We start from the raw sequence: 16889 nt of genomic DNA, 5'->3' as shown, positions 1-16889 counted from the left end.
CTACAGCTCGAATGGATATATATATATATATATATATATATATATATATATATATATATATATATATCTGCACTCACCGTTGTCTTAAGACTCGTCTGAGTCGGGTGTGACTCGGACGAGTTGACTGGGATATGGCACCAAGGGTTGGATGCTGACTCCAAAGTCAAGCAAGTCACAACTCTGAGTCTAAAAACGATGATTTACAACACACCCAGAGTGCATCCGTGCATGCTAAGCTGCCCTGTGTTTTCATTTTATACAGGTGGGGCTACGTGGTTATTCCGCTACTGATCTCATAGGCCACATGCCTAGTGGTGGGTGCACCATGCCTTATCTATTCAAGAAATCGATTGAGAAAGAAGACCCATGAGACTGGATGGCGAATGTGGTGTGCTGGGGGGTTTTGGTCCATCTAACGGGTATTGGGGGCCTCTGCGCTAGAATGAGATGTAAAACTCATAGATGCGCTTTTCATATCCTCAGGTCGGAAGGGGACATGATCAGATTAGTTAAAATGGCAGGGCTTCCATTGGTGGGCGATGAAATTTGTGACATGTAGGGGTTTCGAGCTGTGACTGCCCTGAATCCGCATAAGCAATACAATGAGGTGTTGAATGTGCTATTCATTTCCTCCCTTGCATTCTCCTATTTCTAGGAATGGAAGACTTGGAAGAAAAAGGGTTTCAATACAAATTTGTAAATTTTTTGAAACAACATATGAAACATCACTTGCTACTTTATTAGTAATTAGTGAAGGAAAATGTAAGGATTACTGTGGATGGTGCGCTTCTTGATCAGAGCACTGCACATCGTCCCTTTCGGCGCTTACGCTTAGGGGAAATGTTGGTGGTTTTCTCGCTTCGACGTTCTTCAGCCCTCTTCTGCCTTTTTCTGCACAATGAAGAAGATAACCAGGAAGGTCATCAGAAGACTGTTGGCATCTGTGTAAAATGTGGAGAGAGAGAGAGAGAGAGAGAGAGAGAGAGAGAGAGAGAGAGGCTTGTGAATGCATTTTCCCACTAAGCAGCAAATGGACGAGGCATGAGAATCATATAATGTTTTGAAAATGACTTTTGAAGATTCCTCTCGGCCCAACATGGTTCCCTCACAAACAAACCCACGCAGACATCTCTATCTCCCTTGCCCATCCAAATCCATCATCATCCGTGCACAAGGAAAGGTGAGGAATCTCTTATGAAGTGTGGCCCACCACTATATATGCTTACGCTACTTTTGTGGAGTCCCTTTCAACATCTCCATGTGCTGCTCATAGGCACATGTGCCATGGCTCACCCTCAGAGCTAGCTGGCCCCTGTATTTCAACTCCGCTCCTTACCCTTAGGGTGGTTGGCCTGTGCCTGATTTGATATAACCAACCGATGGTTACTTTCAACGAGTGGATCTGCTCACAACGATATACAAGTGATCATCCCCTCACAACATCCCTCCCTTGTGGCCCACACAGACAATTGTACGCGCTAATGAGAGAACACACACGTTAAAAGATTCAATTTGTTTAGTGTATGTCGGTTACGACCACTTCAACAGGGCCGGCGAGCTGAGACGACTGTCAAAACCAACCTTTCTAGCCATCCAAAAAACATGTTTTCAGAATGGAGGACCAATCCAAGCCATACGTCTTATCCACATATGGTTAAAAACCCTTCGCTGCACAGACGAACCAAAAAGGAAGGGGGAGGGGACAATATAGGCAGACTAAGCAGATAACGTGACCCTTTCCGGAACAGCCATGAACGGTTGGGTTAATCGCAACCACCAAAACTAGATGTAAAAAAGAATAAAAAAATTTCTTGGATTCAAACAAAAAAATGGATTCTCACAAATGGCCAACATGCCACACCCTATCATTCCTAACCGCAAGCCCAACACCACACACCTAGGAAACCCAAGCCCATGATCAGGCAGCAGGTGGGCATCACCACTCCTACAAAACCCTAAGCCCATGATCAGGCAGCACCATCATCGGTCCAAAGTTGCATGCATGCTGGCAACAACAACCCTAGCTGCAGAACATCCGAGCCCATTGATTAAGCTTTCTGAAACATCCACATTCGAATAGGTTTGTTTCGCCTGACTGACTCTTCTCCCACCCATCTGATCCTCCCAAGGCATGGATCCTGACAGATAGTGGCTTGAAACTTGTGAAGGACCATTTCTCACATTCGGGGATCAAAAACCATTCTTCCTGAATAGAGAACACCAATTCACATAATTTGGCACTCAAGGCTTATTGTGTCTCACTTAACTGAAGAATCTGAGCTGTGAAAAATGTGGGCCGTACCATGAAGATCACCGTGCCCCGAGCAACATCGGCTGCGTACCAAGCCTGTTGTTGAATGGACTACCTAGTTTTCACCTTTACATGATCTTAATCATAAATGCGGCCCACCTTCTTCACGGCTCGGATGTCTCAGGAACGGTTGCACATTGTATCTATCTGGAAGTTGACACAGAGAAAACATTTCAATTATTCAAAGGAAAAGGGAATTTAAAATAGAATAAAAATAACAATAAGATTTCAATCAAATTTGAGTCAGCCCCAGAAGAACAGAAACATTCAAGTTTGCAATTCAGAAGAGGGAGGAAAAGAAGAAAAAATCCAGAGAAAATGACAAAGCAAACCAACGGAATGAAAAAAGCGGAAAGAAAACAGATACATAAACAAAGCAGAGAATGACGGTGAACAGGTTGGACCAGCAGGCAGGCAGGCAGCAGCAACCACAACATAAAGAGACACCCTACTAACCCTTATAAACCTTTTTTTTTTTTTTTCCAGATCTCTACCAAATAAATAGCCTCCTAGGTTGAAACAAAAATCAACATTTTTTTTTTTTACTTATCTGCCCTTTTTTCTTCATTTTTTTTTCTTTTTTATTATTGCGTGGGGAGGTGGAGGTGGGGTCCTCACTTGGCCATCATGACTTTGACAAACTCCTCATAGTTGATCTGACCATCACCGTCTACATCGGCCTCACGAATCATCTCATCCACCTCCTCGTCAGTGAGCTTCTCCCCAAGGTTGGTCATGACATGGCGCAGCTCTGCTGCAGAGATGAACCCATTCTGGTCCTTGTCAAACACCCGGAACGCCTCCTTGAGCTCCTCCTCCGAGTCGGTGTCCTTCATCTTGCGAGCCATCAGGTTGAGGAACTCAGGGAAATCAATGGTCCCACTGCCATCTGCATCCACCTCATTGATCATGTCCTGGAGCTCAGCCTCTGTTGGGTTCTGTCCCAGTGACCGCATCACAGTGCCCAGCTCCTTGGTAGTGATGCAGCCTGTGATCATCCAAAAAATGATTTATTAGATCAATTAAATCATCACAATTTCACCAAATGCATACTAACTATGATTTTCCTTCAGAAGTAAACAACAACTCCCAAAAATAAATGAATAAAAAGGGTGGCCACAACAGCAGACAAATGTTAAACCACGCTCAGGCAATACAAACATGATATTACAAAATCAAATGGGACTACTTACGCCAATTTGCAGAATGGAATTGCAATAACTAGTTGAATAAATTGGAAATGGCTAAACACCTTCCTTTGCATCAAGGTCATCAAAATTGTACGATTTTTTATTTGAATTGTGGCATTCATATATGATGCAATCCACAAGAATCACGAGATTATCATCAACCACATAAATGGGGACCAAAATTACTTCTAAAGATCTTTTACAAGAAGGGATTTTTGAAAAGCTTGAACAAAATAGAAATCAAGATATCATTTTCAGTGGTCTATCCGAATGGAATGCTTCCAACATGATTCTACACTCTGGAAAGGGACTGGGACATAAATAATTAAAGAAGGATTCTTCTGTCTTTCAAGAATCCATTAATAATGTCCCGACATCTACCCAATAGAGAGAGTTACACAATATCACGATATATATTACTTTGTGCATATTGATGGGAAATGGATGATGAGTTTTTTTTTTTTTTCTGACTTGACAACTTTCAGAATATTTTTTTGTAAGGGGAAAATAAGGATTTTGATACAATCACTTTGCATTCATATTGAGAGCTCCAAAATTGCAATGTGATTTGCTTTCAAGTTGGACACAAAATGGATGCAAGCAAAACAAGAGGCTAGTTGCTCATTATCAACACCAGAAATAAGCATCAACATCATCAAATATCTGTTTTGTTTCTTCAATTGATGTTCATAATTCAATTAACCTGTGCATCCAAATGATGCCAGAATTGTTTTGTTTCTAAGATCAATCAAACCATAGTGCAATTTTGAACATGAAAAGGAGTGGAAACGGTTTATTTAGGTCTTTCTAATTTTGAATAGTTGCTGGGGCTTGGATCGAGGCTTATGGTGTATATTGGTAGGTTCTGGGAGTAAATTTTGAGGCCCGACAGCATGGGGCTGGGGATTCGGCTAGCACTTTGGAGTGGGGCTTGGCCAGGCCAGGGTCTGGAATGTAAACTACCAGGAAGAGCTGGGTCTGACTCTTTATAGCCAGCTCATGTACTGCACATGGACAAGCCTCACCTTGGCAGATACACCTCTGAAATCTATCTCATTTGACAATCTTAACCATCTGATTTTGCCTAACTGTTAGAATAGGGGATCAGCCACCATTTTAACCATCATCAACAGGTGGACACTCAGGATTGTCCAATCAGCATGAATTTCAGGTAATGCTCCTGTCACAATGGGGACCACATTTAGACAGTTGGGAATTGAGTTTATCCATGCCATAATATATGGTGAACGCATTGCATTGTGAGTGACAGAAAACCTTGTTAACTGTCTACCAACTAATCTTTGAAATCAGTGGTTAAGACCTTCATCAAATAACTGAATTAAAAAAAAGTAAAGAAAAACATCAAGAACTCAATGTGGAGCACACCCTTCGGCTGACACAATATGATCAATGCCATGAAACCCTCGACACCTTTCTGTTTCTTCGCTTCTTTTTACCTCTCCTCGTGTTATTGCTCTTCTATGCTTATTTATCCACCAAACTCTTTCTATTCCGCCCAAGTCACGAAAAACCAGGAATGTTGATGCTTACGTGACCATGATTTGCTCCATATTTGTATTTTTATTTGCATTTGGCATTTTTCCTGTTCTAAAATTAGAGTCCCCATGACTCCCCATTAAGAGATTCCGGATGACATCTCTAAGAAAAGAATTTTATTCAATTGGCTACTGAGAGAGAGAGAGAGAGAGAGAGAGAGAGAGAGAGAGAGAGAGAGATGAAGGTTTCTGAAGGGGGGCTTGATATGGCTGTACATATGGGTATATGGACTGCTTATTAAATGAGACTCATATATATCAACAATGTTGCAGACAAGACCCACACCACATGCACTTCTGTCTGCATCTTCTCTAAAAGATGTCCCACTCAGTTTCTTCCTCTTCCATGGCCGGAGCAGACATGATTCTGCCCAACCCACCAATGCCGGCCATGTGGGACACCAACTATGTGGTGTGGGTAGTAGATTTCAGCTTTCAAGAGCCAGTTTAGGATTTGTTTTTTTTTCTTTTTTTTCTTTTTTTTGCCCGGGGGGGGGGGGGGGTATTTGTGGGGTCTGTAAATTGGTGCTGCATTTGATATTTTCCATGGACCACCGAATTTTGCAAACCAACCAAGGTGTCCTGTAACAGTAACGGTGGCCGTAACGGCCACCACTGTTACCGTTACGGCCGTTTTTTATTTTTTGAAAATGTCGTTACTGGACCGTTACGGGGTCATCATGGCCCGTTTTTCTGTAACGGCCATTTCGACCCCGTAATGCGTAACGGTTATGACCGTTACCGTTACGTAACCAATTTTGAATACATTGAAACCAACAGACAATTATAAGTGGTGATTAAGAGCTTTGAGATCTACTCAAACCATGTGATTGATTTAGTTCGTTTGCCTGTTTCTACCAAGATCTATGATGATGCCAATATCCACGACTGGTAGGCTAAAATATGCAACAAGTAGAAACAAACAATGCCAAGTAACAGTGAACGAGCACAAGATGAAGGGTCATTGAATGTGTTGTACAGAAGGGTTGAGAGGCATGAGATCTTCTCGTGCACAAGGGTTGTGGTAACTAATTTAAGATTCCATTCCTGCAACCAATTTAAGATTCCATTCCTAAAAGGCGAATCGCTCTCTTTCTCTCTCATGATTAAATGAGAATGTTAATTTGTGCTTCCATGCTAAATGCATCTCTACCACGGTAGGTACTAATTCCAAGCATCTATCCAATTGAATGCTCTATTTCTTGACCCATCCTACAGTGAGTTCTCTTGAATTTTTATCATAAGTATAAGGTCACCCAATTCCGAAGTGTTTCCAGTTTCCATCATATCTTTGTATGGTTTTCATCATAATAATGGACCCATAGACTCTTCTCTTTCCTACATGGATACAACCAACTTCAGGACCTCTAAGGAATGGTAACACTCAATCTAAAGTATGCTCTGCATAACATTTTCTAGTTGTAAGCAAACAGGCTTTAGTCCAACCTAGGAATCTAGGCTCTTAAAAAAAATTTGATCCACGAAATATTTTGATCTTAAACAAACCAACCGTTGAAAAACATATTTTGCTAATGTTGTAGTTTTCGCATGTAGTGGTCCTAAATGAAAGTAACATAACTGCAATCTATGAGGTAAACCTCCAACCACCAGAGATAAAGATATTTTATTACATCGAGAGCAAATAAAACAATATTTAAGCAAACTTGCCTCGCCAAAGATGGCCCAAGAATAATAACCTACAAAATCAGGAGACAGAACCTTCTAGAAATCTCATGATCTGAAATGGGTAATGTCTTGAAGAATCCGAATAAATTTAGCTAGCAAGGGAGATTCAAAATGACACAATCCTTCCCACTTCTATATGCTCTTCGCTTGTCATGTATTCCTTTCTTTCGTTATTTATTATTATTATTATTTCTGTAATTTATTGGGACACCCTCAGTTCGTTACCTCGCCAGATCATCACAAAACTTGGTAGCTAAATTAACCACTCAAATATTGTAATTAGTAATTTTTGGCGCTTCTACTGTTATATGATATCAATTTTCAGATGATCACATCAACGGCATTTGCTAACATCAGATTTTTTGGGTGTTTAGCGATAGCTGTGAGAATTGCTTCATTGTTCATGCATAGTAGCAATAATATATTATTCTTATCATCATTATTTCTATTATAATTGTTATTGTTGCTATTATTACTATTTTTTCTTAAATTTAAGGCAGTTCTTGGTGAGAATAATAAAACCCAAGTTTCAATATCAACGTAACAGATATATCTTGACGTGTTACAGGGGAAAATCCATTACATAAAGCTCTTTTATATATATATATATATATATATATATATATATATATATATATAAGAGAGAGAGAGAGAGGAATGCTCACCTGCGCACCTTCTTAGGTGAGCACCAGTGCCCACCTTTGCACACGTGTCATGGGCATAGAATCTGAACAGTCAATGTGATGCGGCACCCCTTGAAACCTCACGAGCCCAACTTTCAGCCTGATACAAAACTCTAGTGGGCCATCAAAAAAGGAAACAGTTTCCTCCCTTGATTTGCATTTCTCTTTGCTATGGCCCACTAGAGTTTTGGATCAGGCCGATAATTGGGCATACAGAGTTTCAAGGGGTTCCGCATCACGTGGACCGTTCAGATTCTGTGCCCATCACACGTGTGCAAAGGTGCGCACGGGTGCTCACGTAAGAAGGTGAGCATCTCTCTCTCTCTCTCTCTCTCTCTCTCTCTCTCCATAAAGATGAAGAAGTTGTCATTATCACAACCCGTTTAATGGATAATCGCTACGGCTATGATGCAGTATGAAAAAAATGATCAAGATCCGTCTTACAGGAAACAGCCCGTACATACATCAGAACTCTAAAATCCAACGAAGGAAATGTAAACTGTAGTTTCGAAACCGCAAATATATATATATATATATATATATATATATATATATATATATATATATATATATATATATATATATATATATATATATATATATCAATTAGAATTTCACAAGAGAATCGAATCCACGCATGAGGAACCGCAAATGAACATCAACATAGAAATATATGATTCAAACAGAATTTTTTTAAAAAAATTTAAAATCCATCTCAAAGAACTGCAGAAGATAAAGATGCAGATCTCACATGCTTCAAACAAATCAACAGCTCAAAATCCACAACACGAAAAAAAAAACGAAAAACGAAAAACCAAATAAATGATCTTTCACGAAAAATCCACCCGATCTGAAACAATCCCCAGCTAAGATATCACAAATCATAACACACACACACCCCAAACGAGAACGGATCAAACCCTAATTTTCTAGGATCCAGGCCAAAACCCCACTGATTTCAACGAATCCACGCAATACACCATCATATCTGATGAAATCAACATCAAATCAAACCAAAAAACCCTCAATCGCAAAAAAGCCAAAAAAAAAAAAACTCATAAAATCAACAGATTTTCCAGCAGAAAAAAAGGGGCAAAGCAAATATCGAAGGGATCTGACCGTCTCCATCCTTGTCAAACAAGCTAAAGGCCTCCTTGAACTCAGACATCTGGTCGTCCGTGAGCTCATCCGCCATTTTTTCTCTGAAATCGAGCAGAAAACGAGAGAGATGAAAGGAGGAAGAAAATCGCAGCGAAGGAAAGGGTCCCTTGCTTATCTCTCTGTTTCCGGACAATTAGGGCTTTATACTGCGGGAGGTTGCGTTTAAGGAAATCGTATGATACGCTGCCGGAATCTTTTCATATCGTACACGTGTTCTTTATTATGGTAAAATGAGCCTACTTTATCATAATCAGAACCGTTGATATATTTTATATTACTTTAGATTAAAGATATATGAAAAATATTTCTTAATAGAAGCATCTGGAATTTCCAACTTTCTTCCAAAGCATAGACTATATTAGAAGGGAAGTACAATGCTCCATTACCTTTCCACGTGTGAGTATTTAGGAAAATCTCAATTGGTGGGGAACACAGATCAACGGTGTAGATTACTTAATAATGGGCCCCACTTATCACAATTCAAAAGCAGCCTGTACTCGTAAAGATGCGGGCCACGTAGGGGATGTCTCTCGTCGCATCTGATGCTCCAATGACGGACCTCAATCGCGTTTTTGAAATTACTTATAAATGCCCTTGCTTTCTTTGATGGGAGCCACGGAGAGTCAGTTAATGACGGTTTTGCCCTTGTACTTCTTCGGAGGTACGACGAGTGCGGTGCAGCTGCGGAACATATGAGGATCTAGTACCTACACGTGGCACATTAACAAATCCAAACCGTTCAAATGGTAGGGCCCAGTCTAGATGGGTTACAACAAAAATATCACAATAAATCATTATCTTAATATTTATCTAATGGACTGTAAATATGAAGTAGTAAACGGTCAAAATTAAATATATATATATATATATATATGTAGATTAATCAATGGTCAGGATGGTCTAATCATTCAATTTTTGTTAAGTGACCAATCTAAATCGGTCCCACCAGTTTGGGCAGTTTGGATTTGAAGCATACGTAACGTGTACGTACGGACCCACACGTGCCGACTCAATCAAAACCCTGCGGAGAAGGGAACGGATTGGCTACTCCCCCTGACCCCAGCCCCGTGGCTGGTGGTCGGTGCTCTGTGTGACCCACCATGATGTACGTGTTTCATCCATTCCGTTCATCCATTTTTATAGATCATTTTATGGCTTGATTCCAAAAATTAGAGGTATATAAATCTCAGGTGGAACACACCACATGAAAACAATAGTGGTTGGATATCCATCATTAAAATTCTCCTAAGGCCCACTGTAATTTTTATTTGGCATCCAATATGTTGATTAGGTCATACAGGTCCAAATGAAGGGGAAAAAACAAAAAGATCCTAAACTTTTATGGCCCCAAAATGTTTTTTAATGGTTGACGCTCATTCAACACTGTTTCCTGTAACGTGGTCCACTCAAGATTGGGATATATCTTATTTTTGGTCTCATATCGTAAAATGATCTGTAAAAATATATGGATGGCATGGATGAAACACATACATCATGGTGGGGACAACAGAGCACCGACCACCAGCCATTGGCCGGTGTCAGGGGGAGTAGCCAATCCGGGCCCGTTTGGATGGGAGTATTAGGGTGGAGTCAGTCGTAGTAGGTTGGATAGGATAGTCTTATCCAACAGAGTATGGGCATCTACCTATTTGGATGGGAGAGAAATGAGAAGGGTGCCGTGTCCTGCTGGATTGACTACTGGATTGCTTGAAATCGTCGGATATCCTACCCTCTCTCTCTCTCTCTCGTTGGATTTGCTTGGATTCGCTCCTCTCTCCCTGGATTGGCCTCGAGCCCATCCCAATTCGTTGTACGGACTGAGGGATGGGATTGAAGGTCGCTGGATATGGCGGGAGCGGTGGTGGGAAAGACCATTTCCCCATTCCAATCTTATAAATCTCAGGTATTTTCGACGACTGAGTCCATCACAACCATCACCGTTGCTGCGCTCAGGTACTGCTTCTTCCTCCTATGGCCTTATTTAGTGGCATACAGTTCGGAATCTGTCATGCATGTCATCCCTCCACCCTGTGAGAGGGTCGTTGGCTTCTGATCTGCATGTTCGATGTTACAGGCTCCTGGATTTTGGGAGTTCCTATGCAATCTGATTTTTTAGGTATTGTGCACTTCAGAAATAGAGGGTTAGGGATTTTTAGAGTGCGATGGCTTAGTATTTGCTGCATGTGAGAATCCAGGAGGGTTTGTTTGTGCTTCAATCCTTCTGTATTCAACTTACTGCTTCCATTTTCAGAAACCTCTTTGCTTTTGTTTATGGTTTTTGGAGGTTTGGCGAAATCAGATTTGTAACGATGTTGTCTTCTCCAGATAACTCCCATGTAAGCAGTTTATGGGGATTGTGGCTTTTTTTAATTTCGATTCTTAAATTGGATTAATGATTCTTCTTCAAACAGTCCGTATTCAGTCCTATTATTGATTTTCGGAGATTATTTTGATCTTGGTATCTGGAAATTGGGGGTTTTGTGAAATCTTAATTCTACTCTTCAATCCGATTCTAGATAACCCTTAATTTCTGGATTTGGGTTATTTTCGCAAAATCTGACATGGATTGCCGCATCCAGGTGGACTGATTTTGCTTGAATTTGTCTCTATTGAACTGAAGGATTTTAATTTTCACCACTTGTTTGCTCATGGTTTCTGGATATTAGGGGTTTTGTGAAATCTTCATTGTACGTCTGGGAGGGTTCTCTAGAAAATAAGGGGTTTCACGGTTTTCGGTTTTCATTTAATTTAAAAAACTAACAGCTTTCTTATCCAATTCTTGATTTGCTTCCATTTCCAACTCAGTGTTCATTGATCTCTTCCATTGGCTTCGGTAAAGACCTCTGGTATGCTCCATATTATTTTTCTTACCTTTCCCCTCTCTCATTTTTAGCATTTTCTGCCTCCATAGCTAAAATTGATGAAATATTACAGTAGATCACTCTTTACTCTTTCTCACAGTTTGATAAACAATGCAATATCCCTGGAAATATTATATATGTTATCCACTATGCTATCTTCATGGAATTTATTTATTTATTTATTATTATTATTTTTTTATTCTTAAGGACAAGCTTATTATGAACCAAGTTACTCTGTGCATTTCTGTTTGGGGCCCAGTTGTTGATGCACATCGATCCAAAAATTATATGCAATTGGTGAACCATTTGACCGGACAGTGATTTCTCTAATCATGAATGTGATGCTGAATGCTTACCAAATCTGGTTTACTCTTGTTGCATCAGTGATTCAGATTCTGAGATTCGAATGTGCTATCAGTAATTTGAGGTACTGGACACCTTAATCTCATTTTTGGTTGTTAAGAACATGACCTTATGTGCGATTAGAATGTATTTCAAAACCCGCATACACCAGATAGAGGAAGCTTGCTTATTTATCATATGCCACTGATCATTTAAATGAGTTTCGGATAGTTGATTCGTGAGTATGAAAGTTTAACATAGCCCACCTTGTTGCCCAAATGCATACATTTGGACCTCTTTTATATAACTCTCCAGCTGTGAAATTTGTATGATTTCTGAGCATCTGAATATATACTTCTATTGTGAATTTATTCTAAGATTCAATCATAGTGGTTCACATGCTTGAAAAACTATGTTTCATGAGAGACTGCCATGTCGGCCTCTTCAGGGTTCATATTTAGTTTGCTTCTTAAGGAAAAAGCTTATTATGAAACAAGTTACTCAGTCTATTTCTCATTGGGACCCAGTTGTTGAGGCACATCCATCAGTGATTGCTTGCCAAATCTGGTTTACCCTTGTTGCATCAGTGATTTAGATTCTGAGGTTCGAGAGTGCTATTAGTAATCCGACATATTGGACACGTTAATCTTATATTTTTTTTAAAAACAAGATGACCTTATGTGCATGTGTCATGTCCTTCAAAACCTACATACACCGACAAAGGAAGCTTGCTCATTTTTCAAATGCCACTGAAAATTTAAATGAGTTTTGGATAGTTGATCAGTGAGTATTTCTTGTTTAACATATCTCACCTTCGAACCCAAATGCATACATGCACACCTCTTTTATATAACTCTCCAACTGTGAAGTTTGCATGATTTATTAGCAAGTGAATATATAATTCTATTGTTTATGGTTCTTTTTGTTCTTTGACTTTACACGTATGAGGTATTTGCTTTTTTGATTGGTTTTATCAATTTCTTTTTATTATTTTTGGGTAGTTCCTGTTTGGATTTTAATTTCATTTCTTTCAATGACAACTTTTTTATTTCTAGCCAACTATTGGGGGACTTTGAAACTAGGGGTCTCTGATGGAAGCTGTCAAATATTGGGTTCTCTAGTTGTTTACTTTTCACCTGTTCTCTACATATTGCTTGACATTAATGTTTCAATTACTCTCATTAGCTTACAATTTTTTGCTACTCTGGACTTGTTTTTTTTTTTCCCCCAATTCAGGTTATTTACGGGAATGCGCCTATATGTCCTATTTAATTCAAAATTTCTTTTTTTTGACATGTAATAATTTAATGACTTTTTTTTAAAAAAAATCTTCTTTCAAATCTTCATCTGATTATGTAGGGAAACCAATTAGCAGAGTCATATAATTTGCCTTGCATTCTCTCGTTTCCCTGAAACTAGATAAATGGATATGGTATGTTTCTGTTTGTATTCTGTAAGCTCTCTCCCATTTATCATGTCTTCTTCTTGTTCCTGTATGGGTAACTGGTAAAGAATATTTAGGGCTTGTTTGCACAGGAGAAATCTTTTCATTGTGTGCAATTAGGGCACATGGTTCAATTATCTACAAGTTCATCTAACTTTGTTTTTAACCCCACTAGATGGGCCATAACCCATATATACATCTGCATGGAATTTTTAAATTTTCAGTACGAAAGTTAATGAGTTTTGGTCAATTTCTGATGTGGGTTTTTGATATTGTTTGTAATTTTATATGATTTTCAGAGTTATGGTATGTTTTCCAAAAACTGCTATTACAACTGCATGCCCAATTATCCCCTAAAGTTATGCCACAAGAACTGCAGAAGCATGTCTTCGAATCGTCTTTTAATATACCAATTCATGTAAAACACATTTGCCTTTTTCTTCTTTGTGTGAATTTGGAAATCATTGAAGCCAGATGTGCCCAACTGGGCATTGGAGTTACCCATCTTCCATTATCATGTACCATGTATGTGACATGAGTCTCATGGTCCATACCATCCATCTGGCTTGCGCAACCCCTGTCGATCTTGATGATGACATTGATGGAGTTTCTGTTCACTGAATGTTAACAGTGGTCATTCATTTCCCATTTCTCTCTTATATGGTTCAGACAGAACCATATAAATGAAAATGTCTTCTTCCAAATGTTTTTCTGTTTTGTGTTTCAGAAATTTAGGATACTCATACAAGTATCTAAATATTTGCATATGTTTTAGTGGGCACATAGGGTGCTACATGTGCCACCAATCGTTATCTTATCTTCAAGTACTCCATGTACTTCATGTGCTAATCTGATACCTACACCATGTGCTAAACAATAGTGAGAAAGATGTTTCATATCATTTGGTTGGATAACATATACACAACACACTAGGCTCCCAATGAACATAGGGGTGCGCATCCTATGTCAAGTGTCCTTATTGTATGGTCCAGTTAAACCAGTACCTAATTTTGGGGCCATGCTTAAATACGAAATGGCCTGCATGATGGTCAAAGTGGATGTTATCAATACATCACAGCAGGCCTCATGAGGCCGTTTTCACCAAAATTATGGGGAAAATGCTTGCACTCCACCATTTCTCTTTTTCTGTTAATGAACAAGTTCAACATCTTGTCTGAGGAAGGATCAAGAAAATAGTAAATGAGAAATGCTCAGCCATCATAGCACATTGTAAGTTATAGTGCTTCTAGTTGCATTGGGACACTTAGACATTTCAATCTATTGATCTAGACTATTAATCAAGTCTAGCATAGCTTCTATGGAATAACATGCAAGCATCACTAGCAATCTTACAAATTGATGGATGGCCTTTGATATGGACGGCCAAGAATGTTTACAGAAAATTAGTCCAATCAACAATCTGATCCATCTATTTGTTAGGGCCCACAATGGATTTCTTATCATTCTATAGAAAAATTTTGTTCTTTATGGATTTCTATTTGTTGGTCAACCGCCAACAGTGGAAGGAAATTTACATCCTTCCACTGTTTTCTTCAACAGTTCACAAATGAATAGATAAAATAACTTGAAGAATCATCTCTGTATCTTATAAGTCTTTGTTATCTCAAAGTTGAATTAGAATTATAGTTCCTTCTATGGTCCCCTTTAATTTTATTCTACACATACAATGATTTATCTCAAGAATAATTAAGCAATGAAAGAGACGTGAAATGAAAATTTCTGTGCTGATCCTTATTTCCACTTTACTTTTCTACCACCTTTCATTAGCCATCAAATGACTGGTTGGATTTTCTTTCTCAACAGGACCTACAGATAGTAGGCACTGCTATTGTTGACACTTTTCTATGCATGCCTTTGATGGTTGCTCTAAACTTTTGCTCTAAACTTAGCTAGGACTCATAGGGAAGCATTATAGCCACTGTTAGAGGCCAACCATGGAGGTCTAAGTAGTCATGTACATATATACCTTCGTCTAAAATTTATATTTGTACCCATTGTTGTTTGTAATTTATATTTATGAGAAATATATACGTGAGAGTGTAGGTTATCAGTTGATGATGGATTCTTCAGATGAGGAATCGCTCGATAGTACAATTGTCTTTCAAGCGGTGGCAGCTTGTGTACAGGCTGTTGGGGAATATTGTCGTATGTACATGTTCAAACAACCAGCGCGTTATGGGGATGATGAGTGAGCAAGGTTCATCAATTCTATTATTCGGGCTAGCGACGGAGATTGTGTAGATCAGCCTAGGATAAATCGAGAATCATTTTTTGAACTATGTATGCTACTACGCGAGAAGATACAACTCCGTGATTCGTGCAATGTTAGTCTTAAAGAACAAGTAGTTATTTTCCTCCACACGTTGGGGCACAATGTTCGTAACTGGGTCATGGGTCACAGATTTATTCAATCGGGTGAGACAATTAGTCGACACTTTCACCGTGTGCTGCAGACAATTATATCAATGTACCCTAATTTAGTTAAATCGGCTGGCATAGAGACGCCGTTAGAGATCCAAACAAATCTAAATTGGTTTGCTTACTTTCAGGTATATTTGTAATGGGTATATTTTCTATGTCCGTATTTTTTATTTCCTTCCAATGTACGGTCACTTCATGATCATTGATTTTTCACATTTAGGATTGCATCGGTGCAATTGATGGTACACACATTCTAGCGCATGTGTTGGTGGTTGACCACTCGAGCTTTCACAATCGTAAAGGGGTGCTCTCCCAAAATGTACTGGCAGCGTATACTTTCGATATGAAGTTTACATATGTGTTGGCCGGTTGGGAGGGTTCTGCTTCGGATGCGAGAGTGCTACATAATACATTGACCCGATCAGATGATCCCTTGCTTGTGTCAAACGATATTGTATATCTGTTATGAAAGTGTCAATCTAATTGTTAACTATAACTGTATCTAGTTTTAGTCTTAATATAACCTTGATCCGAATGTATAAGAAAATATTATGTTGTCGACGCTAGATACACTCATTCACCTGGATTTATGGCTCCATACCAGGGCGTTCGGTATCACTTACAAGAATATCGAACCGAGAGAGGTCCTGCGAACATGAAGGAGCTGTTTAATTACCGAAATGCACAATTGTGCAATGCAATCGAGCGATGTTTCGGTTTATTGAAAGTCAGATTTTCCATCTTGAAGAGCGCTACGCAGTACGAATTTCAAACACAAGTCGAGATTATGATTACTTGTTGTGTCCTACACAATTATATACGTCGCCAAAATGAGTCTCCACAGGACTGATTTTGCTGTTATATCTGGTGCCGATGTGGAGGGTATCCCAACGCCACAAGAGCTATCAAGAAATGACGAGAGGCAATGTTACTTCGAGTAACGTAGCGTGAAAAAGATGCTTGGAATCGAATGCGTGATGACATTGCAGCCAGAATGTGGGTAGATGCTCAACAAAATAGTAGGAGTAGATGATGATACTTTCTATTTAATTTTCATATATAAGTTGGTGATGCTATATTTAAGGTTTATTTAACTTCGAAAACTAGTGAATTATGGTCACCGAGTTACACACTTGGTGGTTTGTTGGATACTTATAAGGACCAGTGAATTTATGTTACATAAGCCGATCTTAATATTTGCTGTTTTAACGAT

At 39.1% G+C, this 16889-nt stretch overlaps 1 protein-coding gene across 2 annotated transcripts; it reads right to left on the bottom strand.

Moving 5' to 3' along the window:
- Window positions 1–666: 666 nt before the first annotated feature.
- Window positions 667–8714, bottom strand: LOC131251050 (calmodulin-7-like). Of its 2 annotated transcripts, XM_058251514.1 has the most exons (4): window positions 8546–8714; window positions 2930–3299; window positions 2411–2458; window positions 667–891 (listed from the first exon to the last, which is right to left on the bottom strand). In XM_058251514.1, exons 1-3 carry the CDS (start codon window positions 8619–8621, stop codon window positions 2455–2457), a joined length of 450 nt encoding a protein of 149 aa, XP_058107497.1. In that variant the 5' UTR covers window positions 8622–8714; the 3' UTR covers window positions 667–891; window positions 2411–2454. The 2 variants fall into 2 exon arrangements, with proteins under 2 accessions (XP_058107497.1, XP_058107496.1); XM_058251513.1 differs by lacking the exon at window positions 2411–2458.
- Between the last annotated feature and the right edge of the window lie 8175 nt (window positions 8715–16889).

The sequence above is a fragment of the Magnolia sinica genome, chromosome 7 (assembly GCF_029962835.1).
Source record: "Magnolia sinica isolate HGM2019 chromosome 7, MsV1, whole genome shotgun sequence".
Lineage (NCBI taxonomy): Eukaryota > Viridiplantae > Streptophyta > Magnoliopsida > Magnoliales > Magnoliaceae > Magnolia > Magnolia sinica.
The sequence above is the reverse complement of the archived record's forward strand: the minus strand, read 5'-3'. Positions and strand labels throughout refer to the sequence as shown.